The 14,528-nt window shown below is 42.9% G+C and overlaps 1 protein-coding gene across 1 annotated transcript in view; it reads right to left on the bottom strand.

The window, feature by feature from the left end:
• The window catches only part of BRSK2 (BR serine/threonine kinase 2), a gene marked incomplete at both ends in the record, with an annotated part of 313,595 nt that overhangs the window by 105,700 nt on the left and 193,367 nt on the right, over nt 1-14,528 (bottom strand). Inside the window, one exon of the mRNA XM_082058533.1 lies at nt 271-356. Coding sequence (XP_081914659.1) covers nt 271-356 — 86 coding nt within the window. The remainder of the gene's footprint in view (nt 1-270; nt 357-14,528) is intronic.

The following is a 14,528-nucleotide window of genomic DNA, read 5'->3' as shown; positions in this document are numbered from 1 at the left end:
CCTCTTGCTGTTTAAGAGAAAACATTGGGTTGTCCTCTACCCTACATTTAAGTAGGAAAAGAAACACTGTGTAAGTTAAGTTCAGAGAAGAAAATGAGAAAAACCGAAGAAATAAGGACTGTTCCTTACTCATCCAAGTACCAGATATCACATGGACACTAGCTGGGGATGAAAACACACCCTGCTCCATTCTATCACAAATGTTACCAAGTTCCAAACCCCCCCTCTCCCTCCCTTCCCCATTCTCTGGCAAAAGCCAGTAATACCTACAAATATTTTTTATTTTCGTAAACATCATGCAGCTTTAAAACATGTGGATGTTCTATCAACTTCAGGATGGCTATTTCCCGCTCCACCTGGAAGAAACAAAAAGAAATAGAGAAGATTAGAAGCTTGGTCTTGGAATACATTAGATATCATCACACATTTTCTTCCTATTTATCCATTTTCTGACTCTCTTTATATGCAGAGGATATGGAAACTTACAACAATATATCAAGTTTAGCACTCACATAATTCAAGAAAAATTAAATTTATTCAGCCTCAGCACTTTCTGACCTGCTGGACAGACAACCAGCAAAATTTCAAGGTTGAAAGAAAATTCTCGAGTTTACTAAAGGGAGTTAGCTGTAGGAGTTATATGAGCATTCAAGGCTGCCCCACGACCCAAAGCCAATGACATATTCTCAAAGTACAGAAACTGTAAGATGTTATTTAGGGCTCTCCTGACCTCCAATAAGCACAGGTGTAGCCGTGCTGTACTATGTATTGCATACTCAACTAATATTAGAAAATACCCATCCTGAAGAATTTGCAGTGTATGTAGTGGAAACAAAGAGTGGAAGACAGACAGCAGCTTGATTTTATAGCTGCAGAACTGAGACACAGAAGGGGAAAGAAATATAAGAAGTGACAAAAGAAGTACAAGGCACAACAAGAAATTAAACCCGATTACTGGAGACGCAGTGTTCAGAGCCTTAAGCGTAAGACTGTGTTTTCTCTCAATTCCCAATCTGTCCTAGCATGGCTACTTCTAAGAGCATGTCTTCAACGCGGAGTTAACAAGTCGTGACTAAATCCCTGTAATTAGCACAAGGCCTGTTCTCACCCAAAATTCCTATAATGATTGCCGTCGTGCTTTTAACTTGAATTTACTAAGGGTATTCATTAGAGATGGAGCCAGTGTAACTCCTCAGCTGCTACCAAAATTGCTCTGTGCTGCTCGAAGCCACACTGTAACCGTTCTGATCTGACCTAGGCTAACTCGAAGGGAGTTAATGTAGCACTATGGAAACTGTAGATAATGGAAATAAACTCTGCAACAAGAGGCAGTCGAAGCATCACATGGTTTTGCACGACAGATTTCCAGGAATCCACAAAGCCAGAAAGAAGACCTAAGGATGCAAACAAGGACAAATGGGTAGGTTTTCTTCCAGTCCTTCAAATAACTGATTGTCCTGGAGCTGCTACGCTAACAAACGACACATAAACTACAAAACCATCCCTTAACATCTCCCCTGCAGGGATCAGACAAGTAATTTGGAACTTGCTGCAGTATACCTTGAGTTCTTGATGTCTTTTAATTTCCTGAGATACCATCCTCCGCTCAGCCTGAACACAAACAACTTTCCCTGAATGCCAGTAAGATACTCAGCAGGAAATTAGAAAGCAGCAGTTTTCCAGCACTGTGCAGAGGAGAAGGATTTCCCAGCATGTTGCTTATCACCCCACATCTCTCTTCCTCTCCACCACCACACAAAAAAAACCCCAAAGGCAACTCTCGTATCGTATCACCCTTGGCCTTTCTAGGATATAAGTATGGACAAAAGTATGTTTGTGTGTGTGTCAATCTTAGTCTTTCAGAGACATTTATTCGTCTTTGCAGAGTCAAAAGTCATCTGAGAGACCCATTTCCACACTGGGGTTGTCTGGAAACAGCTTCTTCAGAGAAGTGGGGAATGCATGTAAACATGTATGTATGCACTTCAGCCCTGCCAGAACAGCTATGAATTCAGCAATACGCAGTACTTGATGGTAACAGGTCTGTAGGTGTAACTTACTCATGACCAGCACTTATATGAAAGCTGCTCATACAAATAGGAAATTAAGGTTGTGTAGATTTTAATGGTACAACTATCCCACCAAAAAAACGGGGGGAGAGCTACTTCATTCAATTTTTGTCTCCTCTTCAAAAAGATCTGTTACTCCTTTCTCTTACAAGATATACACTGATGTTTGCAGAGAGCTTGTTCAGCCCTGTAACTGATTAAGTTGGATTTGCTTCAAGAATGATGAAAAACAAAATAGAAGAAGCACCCACTCCCATAACACTCCTGCAATAGTACTGAGGTTCACCATCAGCACCATGTACCGCAGCTGCTCAGGAACTGAAACTCCAACAGACTTCCCTTTGGATGGGGCAGACCAGGTATTTCATGGAGAACGTGACCACTGTCACAGCAGGGATCATTCAACCCCGCTCTCCCTCCTGGGGATATCCTGCCTGTGAAGGATGAAATTCCCTGGAGATGGGCTGTCTAACTGCACTACAGATTCACTTCTGAAAAACCTCTTGGTGGGTGCAGTGGCAACGTATGTTCACACCGTGTGAGTGATGGATGGATCCAGTCAGGGTCCTTCTTGGTTACTGTCCTAAAGCATGAGAAGAGGCAGTGAGTGATTTATGACTACTGCTTGGAGGAGGGGATTCAATTATGGCACTGCATAGCCTATGTTCAGCAACAAAAAATAAGACCAGAAAGCAAATATCTACTTACTACCTACAGATTTACTCTAGGAAGCAATTAAAAAGAAATAACCTGAGTTACTTTCATAATTTTACATGTGTGAATGTAGAAGGTTCTATGCATATCTTAAACTGCCTGGGAACTAAATCCTTAGAGGAAATACAGCTTTGGAGGTCTTGATTTTAGCCCCGGGTATGCAGAAAGCATCAGGCTTGATGTGCCTGGCAGCATTTCACTACAACGTATTCAGTACAGTGGTGTGCTGCACCACTTCAGTGCAGGCAGCAGGCAGCTTTCCACAGTCTTTTACCTCTTCTAGCGGTAAACCACGGACAAAAATAATCTATGCAACTCAGTAAAATTTTGTATAATCCTTCTGTGAAAAGGGGCTTTATGAAGGAAAAGTGTCATTACTGTAACTCTCATAGTCCGGGCCTTGGCCCTATTTAGAGAAGCAAGACACTAACGGCTGTATTACTTCAAGAACTAGAGATTCCCAGCTCTCTAAACAGCAATCTGGTACAGATTATCCTCAAAAATCTTAAAACACTGTCCTGGCTCTTTTTCTTTCCAAAGAAAACCAATAGTTCGCAAAAAAGTGCGATGGACCACCTTCTCAAAATTACTACTGCACTTACTGCTGATGGGTGACTCTACCAGATCCTATTCATTTTTCACATCCCCACAGAGAAGCCAGTAATTAATACAGGCCGGACACAGACTGTAGATCTCAATAGCAATTTTACTAATGCATGGCTTAGGAGGACCTAGCAGCCACTGTGTCATTAGCAAAGGAGAGGTACCTGAACTCATTGGCAAAATAAAAGAGGCCTGAAATAGCATGCAGCTTTGCCTTCTTCCCTAGAGCTTTGTCAGCCCTTGGCATGCCTTTTTTTGCGCATCCCTGTGCTTGCAAGCCACGGAGTGCTGTCCAGCTCGGAGCTGGCAAGGACAGGGGAACAGAGAAACCCTGCAGGGGTGTTTGCTTTAATGCAGATGCAATTATCAGAAAGCAGGCCAAGCTCAGAATAGCCTGTCTGGGGAAGCTCAGAGTCTGTGATAAACAGGAAACATGGAGAAACATTTGCATAGTGGTTGAAAGAGAAAGGAAAAAAATGGATCCTTCTCTGTCACACAAACACTGGGTCATGTCACAGGGTCCCAATGACAGCCTGGGCTGCCTCATGGCATGGTAGGTTACTGACTATGCAGCACTCAGCGCCTTGGGGCTGGGGGAGAGAGCTGTGAAGGGCTACGCAGCTCAGATGGAGACACGTTGCTAACTTGTAACCTTGCAGATGCCAATTAGAGGTTTTAAAAATCTATGCAGGAGGCTGATTTGACAAGATGCTCCAGTGATTCAGCTACTTGCAACATGGGGACAACGTGACCCTTAGAGGAATAATGCAAAACTCCAGTTCCCTCACCTCCATCTCTACTTCACCCTCCCTCCCCAGAGGAAATCACATCTCTGGCGACAAGTGTCTGCTCTCACAGACATACGAGGTGCTAATTCACCTAGAAGGCAAGGAGGGCAGGTTGAGGGAGCCTGAAAGCTTGTCTCAATGACGAAGAAAGTTTCTTTTTCTCTTGAATTTATTTGCTCAATAACAATTGGGTCACTCATCACCCACGTGGTGCTTTGAGAACCTGAAAAATGAGGAGGACAGCTGTCTCTTATTTTATCTACCAAATCTGTGGAAGCACTACACCATGGTCATCAATTGCAGAGTTTCGCAAAGAACACTTATTTCCAAAAAGCTGGGGAAAAGCAGATGACAATTATCCTCAGATGCTTTGAAGTCCACCAGCAGCACACCACAAATTCCAATTGACATCAGTGGCTCCTATATCACTCAAAACTCTGCCCTGAGAAGGAAGTCTGGAGCTGCAGAAGTGGCGAGGGCCAATAAAGCCCTGCAAGCTGCAAATGTGTTGTGCTGGTTTTGCTACTCACAGCAAAATGGGGGGAGAGCGTGTGGGTGGCGTGGGTGTGATAGATTTTCATGTGAAAATCAAGCTTTCTGATGTTGTCTCTGCTTTGCTTTGAAGCAATTAATGGAATAATTTTCAGAACTCATGGCTGGGCTGTCCCTCAGTTACCAGAAACCTGGACATGAATTTCCTCTGAGTTCAGAATTATTTCGATTTAAGATGAACTTCAAAGGATGCAGAGATTTGGATGCTCATTCAACTCCTCAGGTTAGAATTCGGGCTGGAAACCTTGTACCAAAGTACCTGTTTTCTCCAATGTCTGGTCTGATCTGTAGTAATTTGGATTTCCATGATGAGGGCACAGAAAGCAGAAAGTAAATCACTGTGATACTTCAATGAGTTGAAGCAGCAAAACCAAAGATAAGAAGAAACTAATCTCAAGTTCTCTGGAAAGTCTGTGTTTCTGCCGTAACGAATATTGCAGGAACAGACTCTAGCATTTTATTGATTTGGTATTTTTGCCTCCAAGTTATGTCAGACTGAAAGTTAAACATGACTGGCTTCGGTAAAGACCATCTAGGTCATCTGTTCGCTCTTTCCCATAATCACAGAATAAATAGGCTACTCTTGAAATCAGAAGAGAAAAGCATTAAAGCAGAAAGGGCTTTATATGACAAGTAACTGTAGGCCCAGTATGTCCTGTAGGGTCATCACTCCTGTGGGGATATCATTCTTTCAAAAAAACTTAAGCCATTGCCAAATCTAACCAATAACACATTGTATCAGTCGCATCCTTAATTTCAATGGGAGCATAAACAGAGCAGAAGTGGAAAAAACCATTTTAAATGACTAAACATTAAAGTATCTTATTCTGCAGCTCTGCATTTAGTTGATTTTTCACTTAAAGTGGCCTTTCATCACCTTTGTCCAAAACTTCTTCAGCAGGGCATTATGGAAGCAGAGAACCACAGAAGCTGTCCATCTACAGAGAATGTTTCCCGCTGCTACTGTAGCCATTAGCTTCAGATTTCTAAATATACTGAGCTATATCCAAAATGTATTGAAGTCAACAAAAGACACCAATTGACTTAAGTGGATTTCGAACCAGACCTTCTAATGATCATTAAGTAGTATCTGGAAGAAATCTTTTATTACATAATTTTGACTAATTAAATGCTTTAACATGAATTCAGGTTTTCAGCTAAGTACTAGTAATTACAAGAAGATTCCATAAAAATTGAATAAATGAGGGGGGAAAGCTAGACAGAATCAGGGAGCTAGACAATGCTGTACAAAATACTTACAACAAACAGATAAAATTACTGGAAAGCTGAGCAATTCCTCAGTTTATTGAAAGCTCTATTATGGGCTCATTCCACCACAATTTTTGTTTGCATGTGTGCTTCTCAAAGCTATTTCCCCATAAAGGAAAATGAAAACAGGTACGTGTGAGAAGCGAGATGCATATTTGATGTTAAAATTTGCATGTGCAAACTTCTATACTGCATTTTCCACAAACTACTATTGTAACAGAATGTCAGTTTCTACTTGTCTTTATTGAAACAAGTATTTTTTCATAGTCCCTTCAAAACTGGAACTCTAAAGCTCCACTGAACCTCAAAATGCGGGATAAAGTCTGAGGGTATGAAGTCAGCTGAATGGATATTTTGAGAATTTTCTTGGAAATCCCTCCTGCTAGTGCCAACGCACCTCCACAACAGAAGAGTACTCCTGGTCTGCCCTGACATACTGATTCCAAGTTCTTGAAGTGATCCTTCAGGTTATCTAACCATGGAAAAGCCTTCCCAGGAACTTAACGGTTTGATTCAGTAGTTAACACTTGCAGTGTTCCTTAGCATTTTGTCATAGGCTACCAAGTGAATATGGCACTTAGACTTATCTGCAGCCTATGCTTCTTTAAGAAGCATCAGGGCTTCATGCAAGAGGCACTGATGGGAGCTGACAAGGAGTGGATTTATTCATTCAGCACTTGAGATTATCTGCTGCCTGGTGGTACAAAGCTAACAAGTGACTGATGTGCAAGTCTCTGCCAGCAGTCAGCAGAATTGGCCCCTTACACCAGAAGGCAAATAGCCTCCCTGTGCCTCCTGTCACCTTCGGCGAGTGCCACATCCTGGCTGCCATCGCTGAGTAGTGCAGGACACAGGACACAAACCAACAGCCACTCTGCTGGAGAAATAACCTGATCTTTGACTTACTACTCTTTCCCCCTCATTATCCTGTTTTTTAATGTTAATGTGCCCTGTGCTTTCTTTAACCCAAAGCAAAATGTTTGCACAGCTGGTTGTTTTTGTTTTTTCTGGAGAAAAAAAACTAACTGACACGGATCCAGCCCAGTGCTTACGAGAAACCTGCCACCTCCCATCACCAGCCACAGCCAAGCCTGTGTGAACACCAATATCTGCTGCTCCAAAGCAGCACACTCAGTCCCTCTCACGTGAGCAGCCCTCCCTGCCATGCCAGACGTGACGCACTCACCCCAAACTTAGAAATGTAAGTCTAGACCTGACAAGTAGTGCTGTAGACAGTACTCACCTGCAGCCTTTACCCCCCAAAACCAACAAGCTTATGCCTGGCTTGTTTCAGGGATGTGTGTGTATGTATGGGGGAGTGTGAGTGTGTTAAAGAATGCAAGAGCAGGAAGTCAACAAACCCTGTGCAGGAGCACAGGCAAGTAACACTATTCATAACTCACCTTCCTCCAGTAGAAGTTACTTCTACTGAAGGTAGAATGTACATTCAAGAACATTTAATGCTTTGTGGGCTGCTATGCTCAGCTGGGGAAAAACAGTCACTACCCACAGAGGAGAAACAAGCTGCAAAATTGAGGGATATAGAGAGTTCAGCTCCAAATAATACAAGTACAGAGCTGCTTGTATTATTTGACACATTACAGATTTAATATGGGCAGTGTGGAACACAGTGTTGGAACATCTGAGCCGAAGAGTGGGTGGAGGATGCTGAATCCATTAAGGGAATATGGGGAAGCACGAAGGACGTGGTACAGCATGGCACAGCATAACGTTCTGCCAAAAATGTAGTGGAGAGCTTCTGAGAGCATTGGTGGAGAATATGATAAGGCAGAGGCTTTCCCAGGAGCATCCAGGAAAGGGACTGAGACAGTGAAGCGATGTTGACAGTACCAGGGGCTGGATCCTTAGGGAATCCGCCATCAGTAGGAAGAGAAATTTAAAAGCACAGTTTTGGAAAAGCTTCAAAGGATAAACCCTCCACCATTTCCTATGTGTCTCTGCTAGCCTCTTTCCCCCTATCTTTTTCTCCATTAGTCACACTGGCCTTGTTTAGCTCCTTGGCATTGTCTTACACAAATGTCCTTTACACTTTCTTCCTAATACTCTTCCAGAAGCAATCAATAGGATTTATGCTGTTTTCTTCTCTACATCTTGCCTTAATGGCCATCTCTTATTCCCTAGGAAATAAGGCAGGTAACAAATGCTCCAGGAGAGGGCAGAACAGGCAGAGCTTTGCAGAGATTGGAAGCATAATGCCAGATTCCATCCCTGCCTTGACCTGCTCCACAACAAGCCTACTGACATTAATCACTTCCAAGAGCAGAAAACAGATAATACGATTTTTGTTATTCTACTATATTCACCTATCCTTCACTTTTGGATACCCGTTGACTCTTTTGATGGATATTTCTATGTACTTGTATATTAGGATCTCATTTCAGCTGAGCTAATAAACACAGTGAGATACAAATAGTTGGTATTGTATCTAGAAGAGATTCTCCATCCCAGCAGTCCCCCAGAGCTGGAAGTGACAGAAGCAGAAGCTGAAGCAACCCACAGCTCTATCCTTTGTTTCCACCTTCGAAATACACCGTTGAAGCACAATGGCACCTCCCAGAGGAACATAGTTACAGACAAACAGTAGCACAGACCTCATCCAGGACCTGTGAAAAGGCCAAGGGCAACACAGACTCAAAAAGTTCATGTTTGCACTTCACTTTGCAATACAGAGGGAGCCTTGAGGGGAGGCTTGGCAGCTGCAGGCAGAGGAATCCACGGCTGACTTTCTGCCAAACTGTGGAGCCAGGAGCTGTGTACCCTGAGAGGCCGAGCAACCCTTCAGCCCAACTCTTCTTCCACAGCAGGTTGGCAGCAGTTTCTATCGCACTGCAGCACGAACAGCAGCACCTGCCTGATATGCACCAGCCGTATATTAGCACATCTATGTCCATTCTATCTCAGGGACACTGATCCAAATAACTATTTATTCCTATCCACGATTTTGAAATTAGTCTGCTTCTCCCATAAATACTACACTCTATAATGACATGAACCAGCACTTCAGTTCCAAACATTCCTGCCCACTCATCTGTATGTGCGATTATCATGTTTTAATGCAGACCCACCTCAACCACAAGCATGTCTTTTTGTATCTTGCAAGACAGACATGAACAGCAGTGACTGCTCAATACCTTCATCTCCAGGCTACCTGTTCGGATCTAGCCAACAACATATGGGCTCAAAGCCTGTTAGTCTCAGCTGTTCAGTTGTTCATACAGCAAAATTAGCTTTATGGACTCAGTTTCAGTCCCAGATCAAGAGTAAACTATTGGTAGACAGTTAAATGGCTACTGTAAAACTGACTCTTCCCTTCAACCACCACACCTCAGTGCTGAGAAATGACGACAGCCTTGACACAGCAGTTCTGTCCATGGCGCTGCCAATTCCTCCTTCGGTATCAGGGATACAGCAAAGACAGTGACAACAGCTGGGAGCTTTCCTTTGGGTCTTAATCTGCAAAAGGATGGCTAATAAGGCAGGAATTGTAATATAAAGCAAGAGCCAGAAAGAGATAAGAGAGGAAGAAATAAAATTGCATATTTTGCCTTGGTCTTGAGGCTGCCTGTGCTCGTTCCCTGCCTCACCTCAGGTTCAGCCTGCAACAGAAGACATTGCAGCAAGACTTGTACTCCCCTCAGTGAAGACAACGTCTTCCTTTGTTTTGTACAAGCAACAGAAGCAGCAGAAAATTAGTCAATTGCTGCCATCAGCATCCAGGATCTCTCACAGCTGGGAGTTAAGAGATCAAAGACAGCAACGAAGGAACATTTTGTTTCTCAGTTATTTTATCTCTGTTCTTCGCATATCCTTTCCATCGTACACCCATCCCTTATTGCTGGAGGTGCTGATGACACCTTGCAGCCTATCAACATCAATATCAGGATCAAGAAACCTCTTGCGAAGGGAGGTTTACAAACAACATTGTAAAGATAGGCTCTCAATCATCTTGGAACAGGCAATGAGAATAAGCCAAGTCATTCCTTCTCCACACTGTCCAAACCTCCTTTAGAAAGGAGGCCTCAGACATCCCTGGCCACGGCCTCACAGAAGGGTCCAGCTTATTCTCTGGAGCGAATACAATTGTTTTCCACATCTTCATTATATTTGGCAATACATTATTTAGTCTCTTCGGACTTTCAGAAGTACTTAGCATTGGCCTATCTCTTTATCTCAACGTTAATGGGACTTTTACTACTAAATGGGACCAGAGTCAGCCAGGAATGAATAGCAAATTCCATCTTTTAGTTCTAAGTCCTTGGAGATGGGTCTTGTAATATGAGGCCTGCCTCGTTATTTATGAATCTGCGCCTTGAGCATTAGTTTCCAGATCCTGCAGTATTTCTCAGCCTAAGTCCTTCAGCTTTACCACACTAAACCATAGCCAAGAGTATTCCCTATCCTAAAACAGATAATCTTTTTCACACAGTGACAATCATTTCTGCAGTACAGAAAACTTCTCCCTTGAATTACCTGTGTCACTCCAAAGCAACCTATGTGTTTATAGCAAGCAGTATACACTGCAGTACAGATGCACCCACCAATACACCATTATTGCATGGAGACCAGGAAAAGCAAAGGAATGAAGGCCTTTGAAACTTGAGGAAGGCGGTGTTTTTATTATTTCTAAAGGTGTTGTTGTGGGTTGTGCATCTTGAGAATAGTCGTCTTTAAGTGCCATTGCTTACTGTCTCTTCCCATTTGTTTGTATCTGCCCTACACAACACATCTAATGCAGAGTTCAAAGCTATTTGGCTCCTGATGAAGAGCAAAGACAGGATCCAACACTTTGTTATGTCAGGCAATAACACATCACTAAAGAAAGTGCTAATGACTCAAAAATTACATAGAGGAAGCAACAGGAAAGTCCTAACACTAAGCAAATTAGCCTAATTATCTGGAAAGAATGGACTTGGCTGGACATGCTTACTCTAGCTATTCCTGAAAGCAGCAGACCAAGCATTCCAAAAGTAGAAGAAAATTTGAAAATTTGGGTTCACTTAAATAAAACCATCTTTGGTCCATACACCTTGGGATTCTTTGACATGTATACAAGCATCCTCTTTTCTAATTTTAATTCAAAAACCCTTGCACTTGCCAAGTACTTATGATAATACTTACATGTGCAGATGGAAAAGTGCTTGCAAACAATTTGCTAAGAAGATGTCAGGCTAAATTTGAAACCAGTAATACTTGAAATGGACAGCTGGGCTAGATCTAGTCCCCTCCCTTCTCAACTTTTCAGCATTTTCTGCCAGAGATCACATTCATCAGTCAGCTGAACCTCATTCCCAGATGTTTGGAACATGCAAAAAAAACAACCTGTGAATTGGGGAGTTTTCCAAGACTCAGCAATATGATCACAGCAGAGTTTTGGAATGAAAGGGAAGGGATGCTATTCGTGTCATCCTCTCCTTACAGAAAAGAAAGCCAATTACATCTCTTTACAGGAAACACAATTAGCTCCTTTTCCAATGGAGAAAGCCTTTCCCTCCATGAAAAGCTTATGCTGCCTCCCACAAAAACACAGGACAGACAAAAACCCCACCAAAATGTAGCTGAGGTAGATGCCATACTGAGGAAACCCAGCAGTAAACTCAGGAAGAAACGGTGCCTATGCTGTGAGGCTCACATCTTGAATATTGACTTACACAAATGCATTTGGGAGGAAAGTACTGCAGAGATGCTCTCTTTGCATCATATAGAACTCAAGTGAGTTTGGATGTAAAACCTCCAGATATTTAGAGGCAGCTGATCATTAAATTAATGTACATATGATGGCAGGGATTAGAGTGCATCCTGATGCTGTATAATATTGATTTGTGTGTAGGTCAGAAATTTCATTTGTGTACTACCTCCTACCCTTAAGCTCCTGCACTGAAACACCAATAATTCCTATTCAGTCCCCCCTCTGAGTAGGAAACGTGCACTCCAAGTAAAGGATTTGCCTTTTGTGCTTTGTTGCCAGACACCATGGGACAGCAAGGCAGCATTTTCTTTTAGCTGCTCTCTGCTGGGCATGTGTTGCCAGGTCCGAGGAGCCAAGGTGAAGTAAAGACTTCTGGAAAGCTTCCTTGCAGGGTACGCAGGAAAGCTCTGTGAAGTTTGCCCCAAGCTCATCTCATGTTTTGTTTGCCAGAGGAACACAGTAACATTGACAAGTCTCTTTTGTTTCTGAGAGTCCTAAAATTATTGCTGGGTGTTATTCAGTAAGAAAGGCTGCGACAGCAGCTGATAAGGAATCATGGTGATTTTAGGAGGCCAGCCCTTTTCTCTGCAAGACCTAAGTAACCATTTAACAGAGTTGAGGCAATTTTACCTCCCTTGGTAACCGTCTTACTCCATCCCAAGTGGATGACTTGAGGGTTATCTAGAGTTTTGTCAAGTCCTTTGGTATCATTCTGCTGCCCACATGTTTCTGTATTTAGAGGAGGGTAATGTTACACATCCAGACTAGGAGCCTAAAGTGTACAATTTATTCTGCACCACTACTACATAGCCTAGGGTCTACCTGCAAGCAATAAAAAGCGAAGTGATGAAAGAAGGTGAGGAAAAAATTACCTTGTAACTTCTAGCAAACCTATAGGAGAGTAACAAATTTATTCTGAAAGCTCTTGGTGGCCAATGTGAATGTTTTTGGTGGTCAATCAGGAAGTGGGGATTGTCCTTACTTCTGACTCATAAAGCAGGTATTTTGCAGAGTTACTTTTTTGATTATATTCCTTTGGACACATCTTCATTTACCCAGGGAGCTAGGCACTGTTGTTCCTCTTCCTTCTGTGGGAACAGTGACCTGTTTGAGAAACCTGAGATGCCTCCACAGGGTATAATTTCGCACTTTCCAAGCATACCAAGATCCCTGAACCACTGTTTTGTCTCTCTGATCCCTTATCTTGCCCATGATCTGCAAATGATCAGTGGTGTAAAGACCACAGGAGAGGAGGTTGCTGCCTACCTACTGAAGGCCTGAGTTTGTCAGTTCTGTCTTCAAACAAATGAGTAGAAGCTTCCCTTAGGGAAAATATATACAAGTGTAAAGCTCTGATACACTCTCATTAAGGAAATATGAAGCAGTTCTTTAAATCTGAAACAGGAAATAAGCAAAAGAGAAAAAAACCAAAGCAAACAGCCCGCCCTTAAAAGTCGTCTGAATGTTTTCAAATAAGACAACATTCCTTGCAGATGGAAATGTGCAGGACATAGCCATGTCCTTTCCTCAGTACAAACTGTAACGGCTCTTCCTCATCATTTTCCATGACACATGTGCATGCTCTCCAAGTCTCGGGATGGTAGTCAGACCTCTGTTCAGCTCTTTAGTGGGATCACTCTGATGATGATCTCTTTTAGGCCTGAGGATTCGCTTAACCACCTAGTTTGCAGCACGTTTCCTTCTTCTGGGAGAAGTCTCTGATGTTACAAGGGAACACAGGACCTCAGAAGTAAAACAGGACTGCAAGAATCTACAGAGGGTTTACATGAATGAATGAGTTTGATTTTCAAATTTAGGCCAGAAGCAGCCCGCCCAGCCCAATTTTTTATCCCTCATATTGTTTATTCAACCAAAAGGATTTTCAGACAACTGGAGGGAATTGCCTTCATGGGTGAGTGTGCATTTTACCAGAAGTCCTATTTGGCAGAATGACTTTTACTATAAGCATTTTGGTTCCATTGCCCCTGCTGCAAGATGCTTTTCTTGGCCTCCTGGCTGTTCCCGAGTCCTGTGCAAACTTCCCTTTTCATAACACATCAGGGATCTAGCAGGTGCATGGCCTACATAGTTCAACAATCACCTTATGCCTCCAGCACTGCCAAACAGTTTATTGTACAGCCTAGGAGGACATATTTATTTATATATATATATATATATATATATACACACTGTTGTTCTGCTACAGAAAACTAGGGCACCTTTCTAGAAACATCCTAATTTTGCTCAAAACACCACCTGCATTTTATAGGAGTGACCCTAAACCAGCAGAACAAATCTGGCATGAGGTTAAAATACGATTTGCATTTTATTTTTAACACAGGCTGGAGAATTCCCTTCCTTCCTTTTTCCCTTCCCCTTATGACACCTCTTTAAATAGAGCTTCTTTTTTCCAGCCCCAAACCCACTCAATGCCAAGGGGTCAAGCTATGTTTCTCAAGTCCTTTGTTCACTGGAGCAGTATGGGGGCGCGAGATAAGTCTTTGCCGAAGCCACCAATGATTAAGACATCAGCACCATTAAGAGCTGCTGCCGTAAGTCAGCTTTCCGTAAGCCGCCCCCAGTCCCCTGCCGTATCGGAGCAGCCCGCCTCTCCCGGGGGGATCCCACAGCCAGCTCCGCAACGGGGCTTGAGCTCAGCTCCACACATCCACCCTGCCTGCTCATTAATCATTCGGGATGCGACTGCTGCTGCCACTGCTGCAGACACCACAAGACTGAGGATGTTGTCTCCTCCTTGCTACACAAGGCTTTTCTCCTTTCCCCAGCTGCTTTTAAAGTGAAACATCCTTTTTTTTTTTTTTCCTT

The sequence above is a fragment of the Streptopelia decaocto genome (assembly GCF_964273445.1).
Source record: "Streptopelia decaocto genome assembly, chromosome: 7".
Classification (NCBI taxonomy): Eukaryota; Metazoa; Chordata; class Aves; order Columbiformes; family Columbidae; genus Streptopelia; species Streptopelia decaocto.
This window is presented reverse-complemented; position numbering and strand designations above follow the sequence as displayed.